At 46.6% G+C, this 26,679-nt stretch overlaps 1 protein-coding gene across 1 annotated transcript; it reads left to right on the plus strand.

The window, feature by feature from the left end:
- The first annotated feature begins 1,942 nt into the window (after window positions 1-1,942).
- Window positions 1,943-25,001, plus strand: LOC143768064 (uncharacterized). The gene is made up of 7 exons (XM_077256738.1): window positions 1,943-2,144; window positions 5,302-5,436; window positions 5,562-5,741; window positions 5,824-5,947; window positions 6,031-6,128; window positions 6,327-6,417; window positions 23,169-25,001. The coding sequence occupies exons 2-7, from the start codon at window positions 5,359-5,361 to the stop codon at window positions 24,542-24,544; spliced, it is 1,947 nt and encodes a 648-aa protein (XP_077112853.1). The 5' UTR covers window positions 1,943-2,144; window positions 5,302-5,358; the 3' UTR covers window positions 24,545-25,001.
- The last annotated feature ends 1,678 nt before the right edge of the window (window positions 25,002-26,679 follow it).

The following is a 26,679-nucleotide window of genomic DNA, read 5'->3' on the forward strand; positions in this document are numbered from 1 at the left end:
GGGGTCTAGCCTGCTGGTAGAAGCTGCAGGGCCTGTTGGCAGTATTGGGCCTGCAGGTGCGCCTGCGGCAGGGCCCGGGGGTACCATGGGGCTGGCGGCTGAGTCCACCCCAAGGACTTGGGGCATCTCCAGGCCTGCGACTGGGTCCACTGCCAATTCCCCTCTTGGGTCAGAGATAGCTTCTCCCTCATGCCTACCTTGTAAAAGCCCGGCATCTCTCTTGTGCGCTGTCCGCAACGGTTCCTCCTCTGCACAGTCGGGCGCATCTCCTGGTCTTCCGTCCAGGGCTTTGTGGCACAACGTCCGCACTCATGGCTCCGCTGCGCGACGTCCTCACTTGCGGTGTTGCTGCCCGCTATCTCCACTTCCGGCTCTGCTGTACCGTGTCCTCACTTGCGGCTCTTCTCGCAGCGCGGCACCAGCTTCCTCTTCGCTCTCTTTTTGATCGCTCTGCCCATGAAGGTATGCCCGTTCTTCTCGCGCTCCACGTGGCGCGGCAATGGCGATTTTGGCACAATGTCTCAGTCCAATAGTCTCACAATAGATCACAGTCTCTTAGGTGCACATGACCCAGTTCACTGGGTCGGCAGATCCTGTTCGTGACGTCAACTTGAGTCGCCTGCCTTGGCCGTGGGGTACTCGGTACCGGGGATGTCACTGTGGTTGCGACCCAGTCCGTGGCCTTGGGCGCCAAATTAAAGGGGAAAAATCTTTTAAGGTGAATTGTGGATGAAGTCTATTGTTCGTGATGCCACCTGTGGTTCTTGGTCAATAGGGACCAACACTGCTTAAAGGAGTCCTCTGGAGTAATGTTGTTACAGCAAGATGGTAATGCTCAATAGGGACCAACGCTGCTTAAAGGAGTCCTCTGGAGTAATGTTGTTACAGCAAGATGGTAATGCTTCCCACAGGTGAAGCGGGGTCCCCAGGTGTGTGGCAAGGATGGTGTATGCCGACGAATAAGTGGAGGACACAGAGTTGCAAAGTCTTTACCTGGTTTACTGGGGGTAGCAGGCCACAGTCCAGGGTACCAGCCACAGGTACAAAAGGCGTCCAGGCAGCCCAAAAACAAGTGGAAATCCCCGTGGCAGGTCAATTTGGGAGCCTTCCACTATGTGCTGGGTTTCTCGTACCTGTGGTTTGCTGGTAAAGTACTCCTTTCTCTCTCCTGTCCTGGGACAGAACATGCATGGCAGGCAGCTTGAGCTGTACTCTTCGGGGTCTCTGACACAGTGACTCCAGGCTCTATCTGCTGCTGTGCCTCAGGTATGGTATGGGCAGTATACCTATAGTCCTCTGCTCTCCGGCTCTGCTGTGGACTTTACAACTGTCCACAACTTTGGGCTGCCAGTGCCCAGTTTCTGCGCTCCGGTTCTTAGAGGCCTAATCGTCGCCTCCTTGAGCCCTCAATTTCTCCTCTGCTCCCTTCCTGTCTGCTCCAGACTGAACTGGTCTCCTGGGACCAACTGTCTAGCTCCTTTTCCAGACCAGGATCTTTATCCAGGGAAGCTGACCTGAAGCTGGGTTTAGAGCTCCCCCTCCTGGCCTGGATTCAGAAAGTGTTGGGCGTGTGGTTTACCTGTCAAAGGAATTCCTCTTGTTTCCAGGCATAGCACTACCCTCCCCGAGAGTAAGGCAGCACTACTGTGGTACCCCAACACCTGAGGTGCCACATACACATCATACACACACGGCTTCGCTCCGTACACCTCGTACACACAGCTCCTCTCCGTACACACACAGCTCAGCTCCGTACACCTCGTACATATACGGCTCAGCTCCTTACACCTCGTACACACACGGCTCCGTTCAATACACCTCGTATACACGCGGCTCTGCTACATCCACACTGTAAACCCCTCCTGACCCCACACAGAAACTTCCCCTCATCCAGCACCATGACAACCAGCACAGCAGAGTCCTGCATACACTGAGGCCCCTGATCATGTGACCACTGACTCCTCCCCTCCTGTGACCTCATCACAGGTCCTGTGCACACAAAACAGCCATAGTGGAGTGCAGCTCTTCGAGTGGAGGTCGGTGCTGGAGGCTCCATTATTCTCTATGTGGAGTGCGGCTCTGCGGTGGAGGTCGGTGCTGGAGGCTCCATTATTCTCTATGTGGAGTGCGGCTCTGCGGTGGAGGTCAGTGCTGGAGGCCCCATTATTCTCTATGTGGAGTGCGGCTCTGCGGGTGGAGGTCGGTGCTGGAGGCTCCATTATTCTCTATGTGGAGTGCGGCTCTGAGGGTGGAGGTCGGTGCTGGAGGCTCCATTATTCTCTATGTGGAGTGCGGCTCTGCGGGTGGAGGTCGGTGCTGGAGGCTCCATTATTCTCTATGTGGAGTGTGGCTCTGTGGGTGGAGGTCGGTGCTGGAGGCTCCATTATTCTCTATGTGGAGTGCGGCTCTGCGGGTGGAGGTCGGTGCTGGAGGCTCCATTATTCTCTATGAGGAGTGCGGCTCTGTGGGTGGAGGTCGGTGCTGGAGGCTCCATTATTCTCTATGTGGAGTGTGGCTCTGTGGGTGGAGGTCGGTGCTGGAGGCTCCATTATTCTCTATGTGGAGTGCGGCTCTGCGGGTGGAGGTCGGTGCTGGAGGCTCCATTATTCTCTATGTGGAGTGCGGCTCTGCGGGTGGAGGTCGGTGATGGAGGCTCCATTATTCTCTATGTGGAGTGCGGCTCTGCGGGTGGAGGTCAGTGCTGGAGGCTCCATTATTCTCTATGTGGAGTGCGGCTCTGCGGGTGGAGGTCGGTGCTGGAGGCTCCATTATTCTCTATGTGGAGTGCGGCTCTGCGGGTGGAGGTCGGTGCTGGAGGCTCCATTATTCTCTATGTGGAGTGCGGCTCTGCGGGTGGAGGTCGGTGCTGGAGGCTCCATTATTCTCTATGTGGAGTGTGGCTCTGTGGGTGGAGGTCGGTGCTGGAGGCCCCATTATTTTCTATGTGGAGTGCGGCTCTGCAGGTGGAGGTCGGTGCTGGAGGCTCCATTATTCTCTATGTGGAGTGCGGCTCTGCGGGTGGAGGTCGGTGCTGGAGGCTCCATTATTCTCTATGTGGAGTGCGGCTCTTCGAGTGGAGGTCGGTGTTGGAGGCTCCATTATTCTCTATGTGGTGTGCGGCTCTGCGGGTGGAGGTCAGTGCTGGAGGCTCCATTATTCTCTATGTGGAGTGTGGCTCTGGGGGTGGAGGTCGGTGCTGGAGGCTCCATTATTCTCTATGTGGAGTGCGGCTCTGCGGGTGGAGGTCGGTGCTGGAGGCTCCATTATTCTCTATGTGGAGTGTGGCTCTGTGGGTGGAGGTAGGTGCTGGAGGCTCCATTATTCTCTATGTGGAGTGCGGCTCTGCGGGTGGAGGTCGGTGCTGGAGGCCCCATTATTCTCTATGTGGAGTGTGGCTCTGCTGGTGGAGGTCGGTGCTGGAGGCTCCATTATTCTCTATGTGGAGTGTGGCTCTGCTGGTGGAAGTATATGGTGATTCTTCATTATTGGGTGAGGGGGACATTAACCCCTTCAATACTGAGACTCTTTTGGGGTCTCTGTGTAGTGTGAGCAGTGATGTTACAGCTGGCTCCCAAGTCCACATTAGATCCATTCAGACAACTGCAGGATGTGAGGACAGAAGCCCAAAGAAGTTCTCACAAAATGCCATTATTTTTCTTCTTTTTTAATAACCTGCCAAGTTATTGACAGCTGGGGGCTGATATCAGGCTGGCAAGGTCCTTGGATGTTGGCCCCTTCCCATCCTACAAATATCAGCTTTCATTCCCCCCTAGAAGTGGTGCATTACATTAGATGCGCCATTTCTGCCACTTCGCCTGGCTCTTCTTGATTGCACTGGTGCGTTGGCAATCGGGGTAATATTTTGGGGGATTTATGTCAGCTGGCATCAATCCTAGGGGTTAGTGTTGGAGAGACATCTGTCAGACACCCCCATTACTAATCCAGTAAGCTGAAAGAAAAATAACACTCAGAAAAATATTTCATTTTAAAAAAACAACTCCCCTAGTTAACCAAATTATAAAAAAAAAAAAAATTTAAAAAGCCATGCTGGTTTTCAGGAGTCCACGAAATCCAACATAGTCCAAAAATGTCAACCTGAAAAGAGAGAATTAAATGAATATAGACAGGAGAAAATCTTTTGTTCACCATCATAGTACAACCTATGGAGTCTTGTTCTGAGATCGAAGCATCATAGGTCACTATGGTTCTCACAGTACAGCCATTCCCCCACACAGTATAATGTTCCAACACTATCGCCATCCCCCCATACTCGTATATCTGTGACGCTAGTCACTCCTCATGGACAACCCGCAAGGCTGGGTAATCAAGAGGTCAGGAGAGTATGTCATAGACAGGTGATAAAAAAAGTCAGCTCAAAGTCCAGGTGTCAAAATACCAGTAAGATAGCGGATCAAGCAGAGAGTGAAAACACACAGATTCAGAGCACGGTCCCAGGTCAGGCACCAAGCACAGTGAAACAAGGCAAACATACACCATTGACCAAGAAGCTACAATTTGTACTAGTCTGAGGCAGAGAGCTGGCTAAATACCAAGGAAATTATCTGAACCACCATCAGTACATGAATACATGAACAGACCCACCATCAGTACTTGACTACACCACCAGAAACATCATCATTAAATTGATACATCACCAGAACCTCATTCAGTACTTGACTACATCACCAGAACCACCACAGGTTTATGAATACATGACCAGAACCAAGAGTACTTGAATACAAGAACCAGCTTAGTACAACAAATAATTGTAATACAATTCAGCCCCATAAACCATTGTATCGCATGAATTTACAACCCTACAACTCCCAGTATGTCCTTAAAAATGGTAAGAAAATACATGGAGTTGTTATTAACAGCCATCATCACACTGTGGACCATACAATGAAGATTTACATCCAGGTATCTTATGGATTACATCTCTTCTGGAGTCGCCTTTTTTTCGATCTCCATCTTATCTAGATGACATGATGACTTTTCACAGTCACCGCTGGTCTCTGCAGACCTCCATCTTCTCCGGTCTTTTGCAGCACATCCTGGTCAGTCCCAACAAACTTGTGATTCCTACAGCCAATAAGTTGCTGATGCAGTGGCCAACTTAGCCAGTGATTGGGAGCATGGAGGAGATGTCTTAGTCAGTAATTCAACTTGTGTTCCAGTCCGTATAAGACTAGAGAATACAACATCTACACGTTCTATCTCCTGATATGTTTCCCATTGTTGTCATTCTTTATGATGTTACATTGGCTCACTTTCTTCTTATTCATTTCCCTATAATATCAGATCCTCTCAGTGGACATCTTGTATACTGAGAACATTTTTCTGAATTAATCATCAAGGATGGATACAGACAGGGACCAGATGGCGGAGAGGATATTACACCTCACCCTAGAGATCCTCTTCCGGCTTACTGGAGAGGTGAGCGATTGTGATGACGTCACATTACATCATTCTTATCTATGGAAATAACAGGCAGAACTGGAGAGGTGAGGACTCTGGAAATGTCTGCAGTGAGATTTGTTAATGTGTCTCTCCATAACCAGGATTACACAGTGATGAAGAAGACCACTAGTGAGCTCTGTCAGGACCCTGTGTCTGAGGGATGGGGAAGACCCCTGAGCCCAATCACAGGGCCTCCACCTCACCCGCTGATACATGAGGACATCAATGACCAGAAGATCCTAGAACTCATCTACAAGATGGTTGAGCTGCTGACTGGAGAGGTGACACTGCTGAGAATGCTGGGACATTATACAGTAACACTATGAAGGGATCGGGGGATGACGGTATCATTGTATGTGTCAGGTTCCTATAAGGTGTCAGGATGTCTCCGTCTATTTCTCCATGGAGGAGTGGGAGTATTTAGAAAGACACAGAGACCTGTACAAGGACATTATGATGGAGGTTCCCCAGCCCCTCACATCACCAGGTAATAGACAGGACTAAATACTCACGGCCTATAATTATCTGTATGTAAAGGATGAATTCAGTCCCTGTATGTGTTTCCTCCAGATCTATCCAGTAAGAGGACAACACCAGAGAGATGTCCCCGTCCTCTTCTTCTACAGGACTGTAAACAAGAAGATCCCTATGTTCCTCAGGATCATCAGGTAGATGGAGAGAAGGTGTCAGGAGATCTCCCCTATGATGTGTAGACGGCTGTGAAGGTCTTGTGCTCAGTCTTGTTTTATCCATCAGTATTATATGTTTTATACTTGTGTAATGAGAACGGTGGAGATGGCAGGATTAGAGCTGATCATAGATGTGACTTCTCCATCTGTCTGTGACTTTTACAATATTTGTTTCAGGGTGAAGATCTGACCCATATTAATACTACAGAGACATATGTTTGGGGTGATGAGGTGTGTAAAGAGGAGATTCCTACATATGACTACCCAGGTGAGTAGTAACCACTAAATGCAGAGAAGTCACAGATTCTTCAGTCACCGGCTGTAGCTACTTTATCAGTCGTGTAGTTCTTTTAAATCCCATAGTTTTTATTAAAGCATATGACACGCCAGTAACACAGTCTGATGCAATTTCTAGATGGGTACAATGAATACAAAACCAATTAATACATTTTCATTTTATGAAAAGGGGACCATTACCCCATAGCCAGCCCCCCCTCCCTCCCCCAATTCCCTACCCGTTATTTAATACAACCATCTGACAACATCACCTCATGAAAAGTGAGACTAAGCTTTACAAAAGCCCACCTGTACATGTAGAAGTCCCTCCAGAAGCAACTAAACGACCCCCATTCTATTCTGCAATAACTCAGCAGACACCACACCTGGGTAATCCATCCATCCGCCCCACACATTTTCACATTTTGTATTCTGACCTCTCTTGATGTAGATATTCCTTTCCATAAGGACAATAAAATGTATTTTGTTAATAAATTCCTTTTTCCCTGGTGGTTTCATCCAACCAATGTATTGCAATAAGCTTCCCCGCAGCATACAACAATCTTGCAATAATCAACCTCCCACATTCATCTGTAGCAACGTCATCCATACAGCCCAGGAGGCAAGTCAGCGGGTTACACACCACATCTACTCCTGTCACCTCCTGGATCAAATTAAGCACCTTCACCCAAAAGGGTTGGAGGCGAGCACACGACCACATCATATGTAGCAGATTAGCACCTTCCTCACCACATCTTGGGCATTTTGAGTCACCTCTCAGTCCTGCCTTCCTCATCCATACCGGGGTCCTGTACACCTTATATACCAGGTATAACTCGGACACCCTCTTAGCCTCACTCAGAGAAACCCTGGGGATGTACTGTAGTATGGACTCCCACTGGGACTCCGACAAGGAGCCCACGTCCGCCACTCATTTTTCATGTATCTTTAATGGGTGCTTCAATAAAAAAGTATCCAGCAGACCCCTGTACATCAAAGTAATAAACCCCCTCGTGCTCCTCCGAGGCCCAATAAGATTCAACAAGCTATGCGACTGCAGAATCACGCGCGACAATTTAGGGCTTGTCTCACCTGCAGACACTGAAAGAACATCTTCTGGGACAAAGGAAACTCAGTCCTTAGTGTTTCGAATGTTTTAATAACATCCCCATCAAGCAACTGAGACACGAACCAAATGCCAATGCGCCTCCACTGACCGAGACCCCGCAATCTCATGAGCTCTGCCAACCTAGGATCAAACCAAATTGGCGCATATCTCGTTATTTCCATTACTCCCCTCCATTGCTTAATATTCTGACAGACTTTCCCCATCATAAATATTGTTGGGAATTTTTTATCTTAATTCGGAATCTGCACACTTCCAGACTAGATAACAATGGGCCCTTCCCCACCTTGTATTCAATGATTACCCCGCTGAAGAACTTTGTTCTGGTTCTCCCCAACCGACCATATGTTGGCATTTCATCCGCGTACAGGGCTATTTTTTCTTCATAGTTTCCATATCGAAATCCCTTTGTCCCTATCCCTCCTTATCGCCGCCGCCAAGGGCTCAACAGCAATTGCAAACAGCAAAGGAGACAAAGGGCACCCCTGCCGCGTTCCCCTATATAAATGGAAATCCCCTGACAAGAGCCCATTTACCCTTATCCTGGCTCTTATAGACACATATAACAATTGCACCCATTTTATAAATCTCTCGCCAAAACCCATAGCCTTCATGTCCGCCCACAAATACCTCCACTCCACAGTATCAAATGCCTTAGCGGCGTCTAAAGACACCACCACCCTCCGACCCATATTGTCCGCCTTTACCTGCATATTGAGAAATAATCGTCTAAGATTACATGCGGTAGAACTATTGGGCATAAATCCGGATTGGTCCTGGTGTATTAGTGTCGTTATCACCTTGTTAAGACGATTAGCCAATATCTTGGCCAAGATTTTAATATCTGTCGTTAATAACGAAATTGGGCCATAAGAAGCCGGATCCTTACCCTGTTTCGGCAACACTACAATTATTGCTTCACGCATGGACCGCGGCAACGCCCCCTCCACCAGACCAGCACCATACACCTCCAACAAAGCGGGAAGCAATACCTCTTTATATTTTTTATACACCTCCCCCTGAATCCCATCCACCCCTGGGGCTTTATCATTGGGCATAGAGGCCAGTGCGGTGTCAAGCTCCTCAAGAAGACCCCGATCTGCCTCTGAGTCTGGGGAGCTGTACCTCTGCCAAGAAACCATCCACCTCCTCCATCGTTGGCTGTACCCGCGATTTATAAAGATCCGAGTAATACTCCGTCATCACCTCCAAAATTGCTTTGCAACCAGTATGGTCCTTCCCATTTTCCCTTCAAAGCAACTATATGTGTGGGGTCTCTCTGAGCCCCCACTATTCTAGAAAGAAGATGACCCGCCCTGTCCACCTCCTCAAAGTATTTAGCAGTTTGAAGCATTTACCTACGTTCCGCCTTTTTCATTACCATCTGACATACTCTATTCTGCGCTACCTTCAACCTTCCCTGTGCTTCTGGGGACTGATCGTTGATTAATGCCTCCACCGCCTCCTTCAACTCTCATCATCATCTGATCCTTCCTGCCCATTTCTACCTTGACTCGGAATATCTCTTTAATGCAGAGCCCTCTGAAATAAGCCTTCATAGCCTCCCATACCGTCAATACCGAAGCCGACCCAGCCTTAATTTTAAAATATTCCTTAATGTCCCCCCCTATGTGTCCATCTAAGGAAATGAGGTGTAGCCAAAACGGGTTCAGCCTCCACATGCACCCCCTAGCAGGTACAGATCCCACTCCCTCAAGTATCACACTCATGGGGGAATGATCCGATATTGTTCTAGCCATAAATGTTACCGCCCCAACAAGGCCCAACCTCTGCGTATTGCCCAAGGCCAGATCTATTCTTGACAAAGAAGCAAAAGAGGACAAAAAACATGAATACTTGTACACCCCAGGATGAGAAATCCTCCATAAATCATGCAGAGCGGTCTCCCTCAGGACGGCACCAAATGATGTACAGTTACCAACTGATTTCAGCGTCTCTCGCCTCCCCCTATCCCAGTTTGTGTCTGGAATGTTGTTCAAGTCCCCTATTATCAAAAATGGTATCCCCGATGTCTCCTCCATTATCTCCAGAACTCTGTCGATCACCTTTCCACAATATGGTGGTGGAATATAAATTGAAACCAGCCACATCAGACATCCATACAATTTACAAAGTAAACATATGAATCTATTAAACTGATCTATAACCACTTTGGAACCCCAGCACAGATGAGGATGCTGACCCCCCTAGAGTTTGCTGAATATGTGGCATGGTATCCCACCTGTACCCATCTTTTAGTCAGAAAATGCCTTCTCTCCTTCACCTTATGAGTCTCCTGCGGACAGATCACTGACGGCTTAGCATCATTCAGAAATTTAAACACAGCTTGCCTCTTCACTCCAGACGCCAAACCCCTAACGTTCCAACTCACAATTCTCATTCTTCCAGACATTTTCCCTCCACAGAACATTTTATGCTGCATTCTTTCATCCAGTTGCAGCCGAAGTCACAACCACAGTAACCATGGTGATGTACATTATTCAAAAATTTCCCCCTCAACCACACACCCCTTCCCCAAACAACAGAAAAACACACCTAACAGATCCCCATCCCATCCTTCCATCCTCTCCTAACACGGAGGGGAGAGCGCACTTTATCCGGAACAGTCTGTTAACCCCGTCCAGCAGTCCTGCAACTTGTCCCAAACTATGAGAACTCTCCCATGACTTGTGGATTGCAGCCTATTTAAATTTTCAAAAATTATTCGTGTAGTTCGGTCGTATCACGATTGTGTGATCACCATTTTGCCTCTAGAGTAGAACCTTCTCCTCCATCCGAAAATGTTTAAATGATTTTGTGAATTTGTGAAAGCCCTTTCCTATTGAACTTACAACCTGGAGGATCCACCTACTTCCGGGGATTAGGAGACGTTGACCGTTACCTGCCCAGATTTGTAAACTACAAAGACAAATAACAGTGTACATAGAACGTGCTGACAGGTTAGAAAATCACTTGAAGAAAAATATTATGATGATCTTCTAAGAGAAAGCGGAGGGTAATGATGCTGTTGGTTTCCTAGAATCCCGATTAGGAATGAGCGAATGTGCTCAGTGATACTCGGATATCACTTGATTATCTGGGTGCTCGGATGTGCTCGTTACTCAGCAAACATTAGCCGGTGCTCGATTTTGAATCCCCACTCCGCGTGTGTGGTGACTGTTACACAGCCAAAAAGCATGCGGGGATTGCCTGCGGGTCACTGTAATGCTGTAGCCATCTTGGTAGTGGCATTACTCTCATTCCTTGCTGTGTGACATCATCAGGGGGTTGTTAAAATGGTAGGCGGCGTCAGGCTCGGCACAGTGACACCATTGCAGAGCTCTGTGACAGTTGTTATTGGAGGAGAGAGTGCTTGTCCAGGCGTGTGTGTGCAGTACAACGTCTCAGAGTCCTGTAGTGTAGATACTGGTGCTGAAGCTGAACCATCATACTAACAGCCCTTCTAATCTTGTGCTTTGAAGTTTGTATCAGATACAGCTCTGGCAAAAATTAAGAGACCACTTCAAAATTTTCGGTTTGTCTGATTTTTCTCTTTATAGGTATATTTTTGAGTAAAATGTACGGTAAATTGTTGTTTTATTCTATAAATAAATGTCTCTGAAATTCAAAGCTAAATATTTTGTATTTATTTGCAGCAAATGAGAAAAAGTCAAAATAATAAAAAAGAAACAGTGATTTCAGACCTCAAATGATACATAGAAAACAAGCTCTTATATATTTAGAAACAACAATACTCATGTTTTAACTCGGGAAGAGTTCAGAAATCATTATTTTTGGGGGAATAACCGTGATTTTTAATCACCGCTTTCATGCGTCTTGGCATGCTTTCCACCAGTCTTTCACACTGCTTTTGGGTGACCTTATGCCACTCCTGGTACAAAAATGTAAGCAGTTCTTCTTTGTTTGATGGCTTGTAACTATCCATCTTCCTCTTGATTACATTCCAGAAGTTTTCAATGGGGTTCAGGTCTGGAGAGTGGGCTGGCCATGACAGGGTCTTGATGTGATACTCCTTCATCCACACATTAATTGACCTTTCTGTGTGGCAAGGGACATTGTTTTGCTGGAAAAACCTCAGAGTCTTCAGAGTTGGGAAATATTGCCTGAGCTGAAGTAAGCAAGTGTCTTTCAAGGATAACCTTGTATGCGGCTTGATTCATATGTCCTTCGCAAAGATTAACCTGCCCAATTCCAGCCTTGCTGCAGCATCCCCAGATCATCACCGATCCTCCACCAAATTTCACAGTGGGTGCAAGGGCAAATTCAGCCCTGGCATTTGAAGTTACACAGGCCCACTTGTCACATGGTGACTTTATAATATCTTTGTACACTTGTAGGTCAAGAAGTGAGGGGAGAGTAACAAGACTATATAACATATAATCACAGCTGTATCCAGCATTACAGCTCGGTCCTATTTATTGCTTTTAGTTGCAGTACCAAGAAAAGCCGCTACTTTAACTACATAACTGGATCTCGTAGATAATGAAGGGATGAGACGACCAAAGGCTATGGAACCTCATTCTGATGCTCCACAAACTTTGCCTACAGCCACTTTTGGCTCCGCTGCGCAGCATGAGACCCGGAGACTCTGAAGAGCGGTGACATCAGTAACATCACCGCTCTTCAGATATTCCGGGTCTTGCGCTGAGCTCGGCGACTGTGAAGAGCAGTATTGTTACTACCGTCACTGCTCTTCAGAGTCGCTGGGTCTTGCCAGGTCTGGGCTAGTAGTGGGGTTGTCTGATAGACAACTCTCCATTACTTACACCAGGGATTGATAGCAGCTGACATTACGCAGCTGACATTAACCCTAAAAATCATTACACATACCTGAATTAAATGCTCTGGGGGCTGGGAAAAGCAGTAGAGTTAGCGCTATTACCAGGCGTCGGGTGCTAACTACAACTGTCATCATCCTTGCTTGGTCTCCCTGCGAAGCATTTCTGCTGTATTTAAATGCACTGATCTCAGGCCACTAAACGAGTGTGATCGACAATAGTGAACTCGTTCGCTTGTTTCCCTGCCTCTTTACACCAACTAAGAAAGAATGAAGAGAACAGAACAATCACAATTAGATCAATGTGTCCTCATACAGTATCATGTTAACAGCAGCACATCTACAGTTTAGAACGGCGATGTGCTGCTTAGAACAAGGATTTCTGTTCCCACATAAACAATCCAATCACTCGATGAATAGGCAGCATTTTGCTTGTTTAGTATGATACACCCCATAGTCCTCCATATATTATAATGTGCACCTCAGTCCTCCATATAGTATAATACACTCCTCAGTCCTCCGTATAGTATAATATACTCCTCAGTCCTCCATATAGTATAATATACTCCTCAGTCCTCCATATAGTATTATACACTCCACATAGTCCTCCATATAGTATAATACACTCCTCATATACCTCCATATATTAAAATACATTGCAATTCCTCCATATAGTATAATACACTCCTCAGTCCTCCAAATAGTATAATACATTCCTCAGTCCTCCAAATAGTATAATACATTCCTCATAGTGCTCCATATAGTATAATGCCCCGCCATTGTCATCCATGTAGTACAATTCACTTCCCATAGTATAATGCACCCCATAGTTCTTCATATAGTATAATGTATTCCCCATAGTCCTCGATACAGTATAATGCAGCCCACATATAGTATAATGATGCCACCCCAGAGTATAATGCAGCCACCCCACAGAATATATTGTAGCCCCCTGAGTGTAATGTAACCCTCCCAGAGAATATAATGCAGCCCCTGCATATATAATATATGGTAGCCCCCTCATAGAGCATAATGCAGCCACCCATAGAATATAATGTAGCCTCTCCATAGAATATAATATCGCACCCCATAGAATGTAATGCAGCCAGCCCCCATAGAATTTAATGCAGCCAGCCACCCATAGAATGTAATGCAGCCAGCCACCCATAGAATGTAATGCAGCCAGCCACCCATAGAATGTAATGCAGCCAGCCACCCATAGAATGTAATGCAGCCAGCCACCCATAGAATGTAATGCAGCCAGCCCCCATAGAATGTAATGCAGCCAGCCCCCATAGAATGTAATACAGCCAGCCCCCATAGAATTGTATTACAGCACAGCCACCCATAGAATGTATTACAGCACAGCCACCCATAGAATGTATTACAGCACAGCCACCCATAGAATGTAATGCAGCCAGCCGCCCATAGAATGTAATGCAGCCAGCCACCCATAGAATGTAATGCAGCCAGCCACCCATAGAATGTAATTCAGCCAGCCACCCATAGAATGTAATTCAGCCAGCCACCCATAGAATGTAATGCAGCCAGCCACCCATAGAATGTAATGCAGCCAGCCACCCATAGAATGTAATGCAGCCAGCCACCCATAGAATGTAATGCAGCCAGCCACCCATAGAATGTAATGCAGCCAGCCACCCATAGAATGTAATGCAGCCAGCCACCCATAGAATGTAATGCAGCCAGCCCCCCATAGAATGTAATGCAGCCAGCCACCCATAGAATGTAATGCAGCCAGCCACCCATAGAATGTAATGCAGCCAGCCCCATAGAATGTAATGCAGCACAGCCCCCCTAGAATGTAACGCAGCACAGCCCCCATAGAATGTAATGCAGCCAGCCCTCATAGAATGTAATACAGCACAGCTACCATAGAATGTAATGCAGCACAGCCCCCATAGAATGTAATACAGCCAGCCCCCATAGAATGTAATGCAGCTCCCCCAATAGCCCCTCAATCCAGTTATCACTCAGTGATATATTAAAAAAAAAAACAACAAAACACTCACCTCTCCTCGTGCCCAGTGCTGCTCCTGGCTTCGGTCTCAGCAGCTGTAGTCTGCCCGGTCACACAGCAGGTGCGCGATGATATGACGTCATTGCGCACCCGCAGTGTCAGCGCCAGGCAGAGAGGGGAATGATGGGAGAGGGAGCGACAGCAGACACTCTCTCCTCCATCATTGCATTCAACTGTACCGATTTCATAGACGCCGGTATACTTGAATGCGGCGGCGCTGGCGGGGGGGGGGGTGAGTCGGCGCTGGCGACCGGCCCACGACTGCCACCGGCCCTTCTGGCATTTGCCAGAACTGCCCGATGGCCAGTCTGACCCGGGTGGCTTGTATGCCTCTCCAGGTCTCCGTCTAACCATTAGACGACCAGGTGTTGTGCAAAGCTGAAAATTAGACTCATAAGAGAAGATTACTCCAGTCTTCTATGGTCCAATACTTATGGTCTTTGGCAAACTTCAGCCTGGCTCTCCTTTGCTCCTCATTGATGAAAGGCTTTTTTTCTAGCTTTACATGACTTGAGGCCTGCCTTTAGGAGCCTGTTGAAAAATTACTTTAGGGCTATTCCTAGCACTTGTTTTGCCATTCAACTTTTCCTATTGCAAAAGGATAGTGAAGACCACAGCAGTGTTTTTTTTTATACTTTCCCTCGTTAAATAAGATTTGGTTCAGGTGATCACCTAATCAGAAGCACATTAAAGGGAACCTGTCACCCCCAAAATCGCTGGTGAGGTAAGCTCACCGGCATCAGGGGCTTATCTACAGCATTCTGTAATGCTGTAGATAAGCCGCCGATGTTACCTGAAAGAGGAGAAAAAGACGTTAGATTATACTCACCCAGGGGCGGTCCCGCTGCGGTCCGGTCGGATGGGTGTCTCCGGTCCGCTCCTACACCTCCCATCTTCGTTCCATGACGTCCTCTTCGGGTCTTTACGCCGCTGCTCCGGCGCAGGCGTACTTTGTCTGCCCTGTTGAGGGCAGAGCAAAGTACTGCAGTGCGCAGGCGCCGGAAAGGTCAGAGAGGCCCGGCGCCTGCGCACTGCAGTACTTTGCTCTGCCCTCAACAGGGCAGACAAAGTACGCCTGCGCCAGAGCCGCGGTGTAAATACCCGAAGAGGACGTCATGGAACGAAGATGGGAGGCTCCGGAGCGGACCGGAGACACCCATTCGACCGGACTGCAGCGGGACCGCCCCTGGGTGAGTATAATCTAACGTCTTTTTCTCCTCTTTCAGGTAACATCGGCGGCTTATCTACAGCATTACAGAATGCTGTAGATAGCCCCTTATGCCGGTGAGCTTACCTCACCAGCGATTTTGGGGGTGACAGGTTCCCTTTAAGTAGAATGAGGTGTACTTTGGTTGGATTTCAACTGACACTGGAATGGAATGGCTGTCAGACATGTAGAAATGGTGGTTTTTAGAAAACTGTGCAATGGTCTCTTAATTTTAGCAGAGCTGTACAAATTGCATTTAGGCTAGGGATGAAGAGAGCGTTGCAGGAGCATGGAGAGTGGCTGAATGCAGTCTGTAGGCAGTGTTTAGGGCTTTGCAGTCAGTTGCTCAATATATAGCTGTGGTAGGTGATTTTTTTTTTTTGCTAGAAAATGTTTTGTATATTGTGATCCATAGTGTATTACGTGTTTTGTGTTACATTTTGTTGATATAAGATTCCAAAAAAGTGTTGAAAATTATTTTTGTATTCACTTACTCATCCATGGAGAATTCCGTGCTCTTGGGCACTTTGCTGTGCTATATAACACTGCAAAAAAGCGTTCAAAAAATGTTCAGATTCAATTAGTCATGAGGTAGTGACCGGAGGAATGTTGGAGCCAGAGAAAGCTTGCACAACAGCAGTAGTGGCAGGAACCAAATGCTTTCCTGGAACCACCAAGGACTAACCCAGGCTTAACCCTTTACTGGTGAGGTTCTTGTGGACTGCAAGTGGAAAAGTCAGGATCAAGGAAGTGGTGAGCAGACTGGAGGACCGAGGGTGGTCAGAAGAGGCGAGCCAGGAACAGGGCTGGAGAAATGCTATCGGGCCCATTAGCCACAAGGTATCGACAGTTGCCATCTCGGGTGAGGTCGCTGTGTACAACTGGCAGTGGAGATGGGGGTCCATAGAAGAGTTTAGAAACCATCATCACATCTAATTCAACCAGTGGGCAATAGAGGAAGAACACTTGCCTTGAAGGCTGCAACCAGTTGTCTTGTTTCTCAAAATGGAGGGGCAACATCGCTGGTATGCGGTGGGTGTGATCCCAGAAGGAAGGGAGCATGATGAACCCTTCTAGAGGAATGAACGGACCTGAGAGAAGCTCCTTGATGCCGCTTGAGACTACTCCCGAGAGATCGTACTGTCCTTGGGGTTCTCCACCTCTTATGTGGGAGCAGGCGCTGGTGCAGGTGACAGAGTTCTGTCGCCCATTTCTATACATCAGGGGTTTGCCACCGCCCATAGCCAGGTCACTTACAGCCTAGGCACCTCTGAATAGGGCTCCAGGAAACGGGTGGAGGCAGTCCCTCAAGCATCCAGGGGAAGGAGAAGAAGAAGCTCACACCTGAAGAGGATTACTGCATTACCCTCCTTACAATTTTTTCCTCGCTTTGCACATTTTGACAAGCCTTTTATTGAGTGTAGGAGTACAGCAGTACATTTTAAAAATAATTGAATGAGGCCCGCCACTTTTGCCTTTCAGGGGTCTATGGATTATCCGCCTTATGTTTTCCTTGCTCTGCACTTTCTGCAAAGCCTTTATGACTGTAGAAGTACATCAACTACACTATCAAAATATTTACTTAAAAAAATAAATTCTGGATTCAATTATTCAAATACAGTTGAAAAAGGTTTTGTTACATTACGGTGGTATGTAACTACAAAAAGCGTTGAAAAATATTTCTGGATTTAATTAGTCATCCATACAGTTTAACGTGCTTTGTGTAATATTACGGTGTTTTAAAATAAAAATAAACACTTGGACTGGTACAATTCCCCAAATATATTTGCACCAAAACAGGTTTTCAAATTTGGTTGTACCAAAACTGACTATTGTCATATATACTGTAGAACTAGGTTTGCATGAAATTTCCTTAGGTAGAAATGCATTTTTTTAAATAATGGCCTACTATAGGTGTACACATTTGGTCCTTCGTTGCTTAGTCCCCAGCCGCCACTATTTGTACCCCTATTTGGAGTCCACGTGTTATACCAGCATGTGTCCACTGTTCACACCTGTGACCTTATTAGCATGGTGTCACGCTCGCGCCCAGACTGGCTGGCGCGGGGGTGTGGCCCCACTGGACCACAGACCAGACTACCCTGAAAGGGGCGTAACTAAGTAGCTTCCAAGTTCTTCGCTGGAGCCTCTGATGGTGAGGTCAGACTTGTGCGGCAGGAAGCTACCAGGTACCACTCCAGGGTGGTGTCTGGTTGTGGCTGCTGATCCCACTGGGAAAACAGAACATAGACAGGCAAGCGGGCACGGTTGGCACTCTGGCAGATGGGCATGGCTGGGACACAGGCAGGCAGACAGGTACAACAGAGACACTGGCAGGTGGGCACGGCTGGCTCTCTGGCAGGCAGGTACGGGTGGCTCTCTGGCAGGACAGGCGGACAAGGCTGGTACACTGGAAGAACCGGTAGTGACCGGTCTGCAGGCAGGTATGTAAAACAGGTAAGAATCGGTTCAGACAGGAGGACTAATGAATAGGTTGAGAAAGACCACAAGAGCGGAAGCACAAGAGCTAGAGCCAAGCACAGAAACGCAGGAGGCGGAGCCAAGCGCAGAAACACAGGAGGCGGAGCCAAGAGCAGAAACACAGGAGGCGGAGCCAAGAGCTGGATGCAGAGCTGTGCAGAAACGCAGGACACGGAGCTAAGAGCGGCAGAAGTAGAACCCGCAAGGAGCAGAGCCAGATAGAACCACAAGGAGCGGAGCAAGGTAGAACCATAAGAAGCGGAGCCGCAGAGCGAGAGCTGAGCGGAGCCGTAGAGCAGGGCCAGAGTTCAGAGCTGAGAACAGAGCAAAGTCAGAGTACAGAGCAAAGCTACAGAGGGCAGAGCTTAGAGCAAAGCCACAGAGTGCAGAGCTGAGAGCAGAGCAAAGTCAGAGTGCAGAGCAAGGCACAGAGTGCAGAGCCGAGAGCAAAACCACAGAGTGCAGAGCAAGGAGCAAAGCAAGGTCACAGGAAGCAGAGCCGAAAGCAGAGCAAAGCAAGACACAGAGTGCAGAGGAAAGCTAGATACAGAGTGCAGAGCAAAGCAAGACGCAAAGTACGCACAGCAGAGAAAGCAAACCAAGACAGGGATATAAACGGACACAGGAACAGGACTATACTAAGACAAAGTCAGGAACAGGTCAAGGCACAGAGACATGGACACAAGCCAGGGTACGATGTCCCTCTGGGTGGCAGACATAGGCCAGGGTACGAAGCCCCGCTGGGTGGCTACACAAGGACACAAACGGAACACAGATAAAGGACTGCGAATTGCAGCCCTAAGAGACAGGAAACAGACAAGACCTGGCAGCTCAGTAGCAAATGCTAACTGAGGGAAATAGTTAGCTCAGGCATCCTCGAATGGGTGAGGATACCTTAAGTATCAGAGGCCTCAAGGCTATTGGCCAGGGACAACCTTAGGGAGGTGCACACAGTCTCAATAAGAATCTGGAGTTGCTGGAGCCTACCCCCTATGCATACAGCCAGGAAGTGTACACAGAGTAGGCGGCCATGGAGCACATAGCATGGAGCCGGCAGCAGACAGACCTCACAGCATGGCACTGGGTGAGCGAGTTGATGTAACAAGCAGGTGGGGAATGGAAGGCCATGCAGTGATGCCAGCAGGGTTGTTACACATGGTTACTGTGATTGTCCACTTAACGACCAAGACATGGACAATCACTTATGCTCAGGATGCTACATTTCCCTGATGGCGCGCTGAGTGAATATTGAGGAGGCTGGGCCCTAGTCACACCCTGGCATGGTACATGTGCTACAGATACAGATGATTGCTGGCCCTACTTCTATCAGGATTTCCTCCACTTCCTACTTCAGTTCCTGCAGCCCCTACTGCTCATCTATCATCATTGATTTGCTATCTCAGAGTACGTTCTCCACATCAGCCAGAAGCTGGAATCTCTGCAGCACTGCCTTAGCACAGCGGAAACAGACTCTGCTGAAGCTAATTTGACTAAAGGTACCTTCACACTAAGCGACTTTGCAGCGAGAACGACGACGATCCGTGACGTTGCAGCATCCTGGATAGCGATCTCGTTGTGTTTGACACGCAGCAGCGATCTGGATCCCGCTGTGATATCGCTGGTCGGAGCTAGAAGTCCAGAACTTTATTTCGTCGCTTGATCACCCGCTGTCATCGCTGTATCGGCGTGTGTGACGCCGATACAGCGATGTGTTCACTTGTAACCTGGGTAAACATCGGGTTACTAAGTGCAGGGCCGCGCTTAGTAACCCGATATTTACCCTGGTTACCATTGTAAATGTTAAAAAAAAACCACTACATACTCACCTTCTGATGTCTGTCACATCCCCCGGCATCCACAGGGTTACGCGCTGCTGCTCAGAGCTTCCTGCACTGACTGTCATCGCCGGCCGTAAAGCAGAGCACAGCGGTGACGGCACTGCGCTTAGTAACCCGATATTTACCCTGGTTACCCGGGTGCTGCAGGGGGACTTCGGCATTGTTGAAGACAGTTTCAACTATGCCGAGGTCGTTCCCCTGATCGTTGGTCGCTGGAGAGAGCTGTCTGTGTGACAGCTCCCCAGCGACCTAAACAACGACGCTGCAGCGAACGGCTCATTGTCTATATCGCTGCAGCGTCGATGAGTGTGACAGTACCTTAAGAGACAAACCGCACACCGCTGCAGAGTTATTGAAAGGAATAACAGACCAGACAGATCTGTGGCTCTCTCCGCAGACCCTACAACCTGCTATGGTGGTGTGTGATAATGGGTGTAACCTGGTGGAGATTCTGAAGTTTGGCAAGCTCACACATGTACCATGCTTGTGTAAGGTGACTGAGTGAGGTAGTTGTGGGCAAGTTGCTGCTTATGTAAACTCTGGCACCCTGCAGACAAAACGTGTCCCAGTCCCAAAATGCTGCTCTGTGTGTGTGTTGTGCACCACACTTACTTAGAGCTAGTGGAGGCCTATGGGCCACATGTTCCCATCTTCCAGAACTTTTGCAGCAAACAATCCAGGGGACACTGAAATTGTTAAATCAGTCAAACTTTTATTTGGCAGCTTTTGGTCATTACAATCAGGCATATAGGATAGGGCCCAACGGGTTATGGTTTTGACCACAGGTATCGGACTAGACTTTAGCCCTAGCTCTCGGATTGGGGCAGAGCATCTCTCTTGCTAACTCTGCTAGCACTAGCAATTCCATCACAAGCAATGTACCTGAATTCCATCACCTCCTGCCTTTGAGAGTTTAAGGAGCACTGCCTTGAGTAACATGCTCACGCTGTCCCCACACTTTCTCTAACTGAACTTGACACTTAATTTGTCAGTGTTGCAGCATCACATGCAAGTGCCAGCTCACCGACTGGTGTGCAGCATGACCACACTGCACATGCTGGCAAGGCTTTATGAGCGGCAGAAATCAGCTGTGAAATACCTGCTCCAACATGCTTGTTGGTATTCTGGTAAAACTCCGCATATAATAACTGAAGAGTGGGCATGGATGTCTGACATGTTAGTAGTTCTCCAAGACTCTGAGAACTCCCCAAAGATGGTGAGCAGTTATGGCGCCATCATCAGCACAACGATCCCGCTTCTGTGCCTTCAACAGTAGCTGCTGACAAACCTGAAGCTTTGCATGCAAACCAGGTGGAGATGGAGGAAGACATGAGACAGGGAGATACTGCCCAGCCTCATTAAATCTGCTCAGTACCAACTGGCTAACAATGATTATGTTAGGAGAAGGAACAGGAACACAGCAGAGGCTAGTACACACACAATTTTCCTGCATGGATGGGTTGAGGAGGGGAATGAGTAGGAAGAGATTGGAGGAGATGGGGAGTAGCCATCATGGTGGAGACAGGTAAGTGTTGGTTGTAGGGAACTTGGCCTTTCCTGTGACCCTCATGTTATATTCATTTTGGCCAGAAAAGAGTACTGGTTGTACACCCTGCTAGACCCACGCTACAAGGAGAACTTTGCATCTCTCCCTTCTGAGGTGGAGAGGTGTACTAAAATGGTTCTTTACCAGAAGGCCAGAAGTAAAAAATGTTGACAAAATTCCCATCAGACAACGTTAGCAGCAGGGGGCACCTTGCCCAACCAAAGAGGAAAGGCGAGGGAGAAACACAACAGGTACAGCAGATGCAGGGGTACACTGTCAAAAGCCTGGTCTAATTTCATGATGCCCTGCCAGCATCCAGGCCCAGATGTCTGAGTATTTTTGACAAGGATGAAAAAGTTTTTAAATATGGTCAAGCAATACCTGGCTGACAAAACCAGCATACTCCATAATTCCTATGTGACCTTCAGATGTCCAATTTTTTTAAATAAAAAAATCAATTTTGGTTTACTTTAAATTCTAATTTTTTAATAAACACTTTTTAAATTTTGCCTTATATACAAGTTATTATGCAGTAAATTGTTTATCAATTTTTTTCCCTGTAAACTATAATTTCTCTATTCTCGAATGACATGTTTGAGTCCCTGCGGCCCCATGTTTCGCAACTATTAGACAGCTGAAAAACATGTGGGGATTGCCAAGCCACATACTGTAATTACTCCAGAGAAGTTTTAGTTACTTATATTTTACTGATGAAGACATTGGAGTTTGATCATTTCAGTAGATATTATTGGACCTTGCAAATTATTTTCCCACTCGTCTTGAATCCAACAAAACCTATGTACGGTTGTATTCCACTGTCTGGGCACTTGGCGGAGTTAAAAAGAGAAGGAGCGCTATTTGAATTTCAATCCTGCTGGAATAGTTTGGAGACAAAATATATTGGGGGCGCTGTTCATGGTCACCTGGCAGCTCAAAACATGGCTACTACAAACAGGATTGGCGCTATCTACTCTGTTTTCCATATCCCAGAGATTCCCTTACTCATCCTAATCCAGGAATTGCCTTGCTCATCATCCTTTAAAGGATATACATGGATTTGGACTTACACAGAGACTCCTAGGCTTGGGCCATGTTGTTGCATGCTGTTCTGTTGCAGGAGATGGGAAGAGGAATGTTCAGGTTGCCTGGTCAGAACCAGGAAGGCAGAGGAAATACGTAATCAGAAGATGCAAGAGTAGTCAGTAAACAGTAAACAGGTCAGGGTCACAACAGGTAATTAATACAGAAGCCAGGAGCTGAGCATAGAGGACTGAACCAGAGGAGAATAAGTTTGTATCTGGCACCTTCCAGCAGAGCTGTTATTGCTGGATTGGTTTATTGAAGCCATGTTGCTTTTCAAAACACTTTGAGCCATTAATAATGTGGAAACCTGTTTTTCCACTGACCGATGATGGACCTGAGTGGGGACTTTTCAGATGACTAGAGATTTTATTGGTATTATTTTTTGCCTGCAATACAGTTTGGTGGCTTTTTATTCTATATTTGAGAAGCAGAGTGAACAAACAGTTGAGCACCACGATCTACTCGTGCATCTTATGAGCTTTTCTGTTAGCCTGTGAGCTGTCATTGTCTTGGTAAATCAATATTTGACATAACTTGCTATTTTACAGACAGTTTAAGTAGAAATGTTCAAAAATATAAGTCAAGGATATTTTATTCAAAATTTTATTTGATTTTATTCTTGGCAGATGACTGTACCAGGAGACCAGAGGAACAGCTGACATCTTCAATTTTTAAATCAGATGATCTAAAGATTCCACAGGATACAATTAAAGTAAATGCCATTACTCCAGATACACCAACATCCCTTCACAGTGATGATCTCTCATTTGATCCTTTCAAACAGGTCCTGTCTTCTGATTCATTACAGACTACTAAGGAAAATCAAAGTCACAAAATAAGCATTCAAAAACTAACTGGTCATAAAGCAAAAAATTCATTTTCAGGTGTAGAATACGGAAAGAGTTTTCCTTTCGAAAAATCTATTGTTAAACATCAAAACATTCACACAGTAGAGAATAACTATTCTTGTTCCGAGTGTGGGAAATGTTTTATCAAGAAATCACATCTGGTTTCTCACCAGAGAACTCACACAGGGGAGAAGCCATTTTCATGTTCAGTATGTGGGAAATGTTTTAACCTTAAATCGATTCTTGATAGACACCAAAAAATTCACACAGGGGAGAAGACATTTTCATGTTCAGAATGTGGAAAATGTTTTCTGGTGAAATCAGATCTTCTCAAACATCATAGAATCCACACAGGGGAGAAGCCGTTTTCATGTTCAGAATGTGGGAAATGTTTTACAGAGAAATCAAGTCTTCTCAAACATCAGAGAATTCACACAGGGGAGAAGCCATTTTTATGTTCAGAATGTGGGAATTGTTTTAAAACTACAACACATCTTATCACACATCAGCGAACTCACACAGGGGAGAAGCCATTTTCATGTTCAGTATGTGGGAAATGTTTTAACCAAAAATCGATTCTTGATAGACACCAAAAAATTCACACAGGGAAGAAGCCATTTTCATGTTTAGAATGTGGGAAGTGTTTTACAGCGAAATCAGATCTTCACAGACATCAGAAAATTCACACAGGGGAGAAGCCATTTTCATGTTCAGAATGTGGGAAATGTTTTACAGAGAAATCAGATCTTCGCAAACATCATAGAATTCACACAGGGGAGAAGCCATTTTCATGTTCAGAATGTGGGAAATGTTTTACAGAGAAATCAAGTCTTCTCAAACATCAGCGAACGCACACAGGGGAGAAGCCATTTTCATGTTCAGAATGTGGAAAATGTTTTATGGCAACATCAGATCTTCTCAAACATCAGAAAATTCACACAGGTGAGAAGCCTTTTTCATGTTCAGAATGTGGAAAATGTTTTCCATATAAATCGCGTCTTCTCAAACATCAGAAAACTCACATAGGGAAGAAGTCTTTTTCATGTTCAGAATGTGGGAAATGTTTTGTGAAGAAATCATTTCTTCTTGGTCACCAAAGCACCCACACAAGGGAGAAGACTTTTTCTGTTGACAATGTGGGAAATATTTTGTGAAGAAAACATATCTCCTTAGTCACAATAACAGTCTCATAAGGGAGAATCCTTTTTTATATTCTTAGAGTATATTTCCGCGGTCAGGAATGGCTCAGGATTTGACGCAGGTAAAATATGCACCTGAGGTCACTGGAAAGAAATCCCATGTCCACTATGCGTGCACAGAAGCCCACGGCTCACCCGTAGAAACGGACATGCGGCACGTCTTTCCAAACCGCAGCATGTCAATTTATGTAGTGGAGACACTCCGTCTCCACTGATTAAATTACCCATTCACTATCATTAGATGCGGTAAAACCACAACATCTTCTAGGCACATGCGTAATAAGTGCGGGAATGCAGTTTACTACGCATGTGTACTAATTTACATAATGGTGAATCTTATGACACATCCAAAAGTACATGACACGAAGTGAAGCAAAGCACAGAAAGGTCCTTTGCTTTCTAATAAATAAATCATTTTTTTTTTTTTTTTAAATGGCCCGAGGTCCCCACATATTTAACCAGCCAGAGTAAGCAGACTACTGGAACTGGTATTTCAGGTTGGTAAGGATCCAATATCCATGAGCCTTACCACCCTGATATTACCAGGCCGCAGCAGTCTGCTTACCTTGGATGGTTAGCACAAATTGTGGCAACCCCTAAAAAAAAACGGCGTGCGGTCCCCCTATTTTTGTTAACCAGCCAAGGAAGAAGCAGACAGCTGTGGCCTGGTGTTCTCAGGCTGGCGAGACCCATGGATTTTGGCCCAAAGATGTGCTAGTTGTGGCACTTTATCCGGCTCTTCCCACTTGTTCTGTAGTGGTAGCAAGTGAGGTAATATTTGTGGGGTTTATGTCACCTTTGTATTGTCAGGTGACATCAAGCCCATGGATTAGTAGTGGAGAAGCATCTATAAGACACTTATCCATTACTAATCCTATAGTTACATGGTAAATAAAGACACAGCCAGAATAAAATCCTTTATTAATCTTACTTAACCATACTTACTGCATCACCTAATCCCTGAATACTTTGATCTCCTGCAACAAAAATAAAGTACTGTATATACTCGAATATAAGCCGAGATTTTCAGCCCATTTTTTTTAGGCTGAAAGTGCCCCTCTTGGCTTATACTCGAGTCATTGTCCCTGGGGGGTCGGCTGGGGAGGGGGGGCGGCTGCTGTGACATACTCACTTGCTCCTGGTGCGATCCCTGCATTTCGGGTCTCCGGGCGCTCACCGCTTCTTCCAGCGTTGAGCGGTCACATGGTACCGCTCATTACAGTAATGAATGTGGATCCGACTTCACTCCCATAGCGGTGGAGCTGGATATTCATTACTATAATGAGCGGTAATGGTGACCGCTCAATGCTGGAAGAAGCTGTCAGCGACCGGAGATGCAGGGACCGCACCAGGAGCAGGTGAGTATAATGGGGAGGGGGAGCACTGCGCGATATTCACCTCTTTCTCGTTCCACCGCCCGTCTCTGTCTTCCGCATCCTCTGCAGGGATGCAGAGGACGCGGAAGACACAGTGGTGCCGGAATGAGGACCGGTGAGTATTGCAAGTGCCGGGGGCCTGAACGACGAGAGGTGAGTGTCATTTTTTTTTTTTTTTTTTAATCGCAGCAACAGCATATGGGGCAAATATCTTTATGGAGCCTTTTATGGGGCCATATTCAACGTTTGTGCAGCACTATATGGGGCAAATATCTCTATCGAGCATCTTATGGGGCCATAATCAGCATTTGTGCAGCATTATATGGGGCAAATGTCTGTATGGAGCATCTTATGGGGCCATAATCAAATTTATGCAGCATTATATGGGGGCAAATGTCTCTGGAGCACCTTATTGGGCCATAATCAACATTTGTGCAGCATTATATGGGGCAAATGTCTTTATGGAGCATCTCATGGGGCCCATAATGAACTGTATGGAGCATTATATGGGGCTCCTGATTCAATATGGATATTCAAAAACACTTAACCTACTGATGTCTCAATTAATTTTACTTTTATTAGTATCTATTTGTATTTTTTAAATTTACCGGTAGCTGCTGCATTTTCCACCCTAGGCTTATACTCAAGTCATTAAGGGGGGTTGGCTTATACTCAGATCGGCTTATACTCAAGTATATACGGTAATAAACTAAC

This window comes from Ranitomeya variabilis, chromosome 4, assembly GCF_051348905.1.
Source record: "Ranitomeya variabilis isolate aRanVar5 chromosome 4, aRanVar5.hap1, whole genome shotgun sequence".
NCBI classification, from domain to species: Eukaryota; Metazoa; Chordata; class Amphibia; order Anura; family Dendrobatidae; genus Ranitomeya; species Ranitomeya variabilis.

Bases quoted from the DNA above. Each gene is read 5' to 3' on its own strand.
- LOC143768064 (XM_077256738.1), top strand. From the start codon at position 5,359: ATGGATACAGACAGGGACCAGATGGCGGAGAGGATATTACACCTCACC. The intron at 6,129-6,326 runs GTAGATGGAGAG...TATTTGTTTCAG, and splicing joins ATGTTCCTCAGGATCATCAG to GGTGAAGATCTGACCCATAT. The intron at 6,418-23,168 runs GTGAGTAGTAAC...TATTCTTGGCAG, and splicing joins TCCTACATATGACTACCCAG to ATGACTGTACCAGGAGACCA.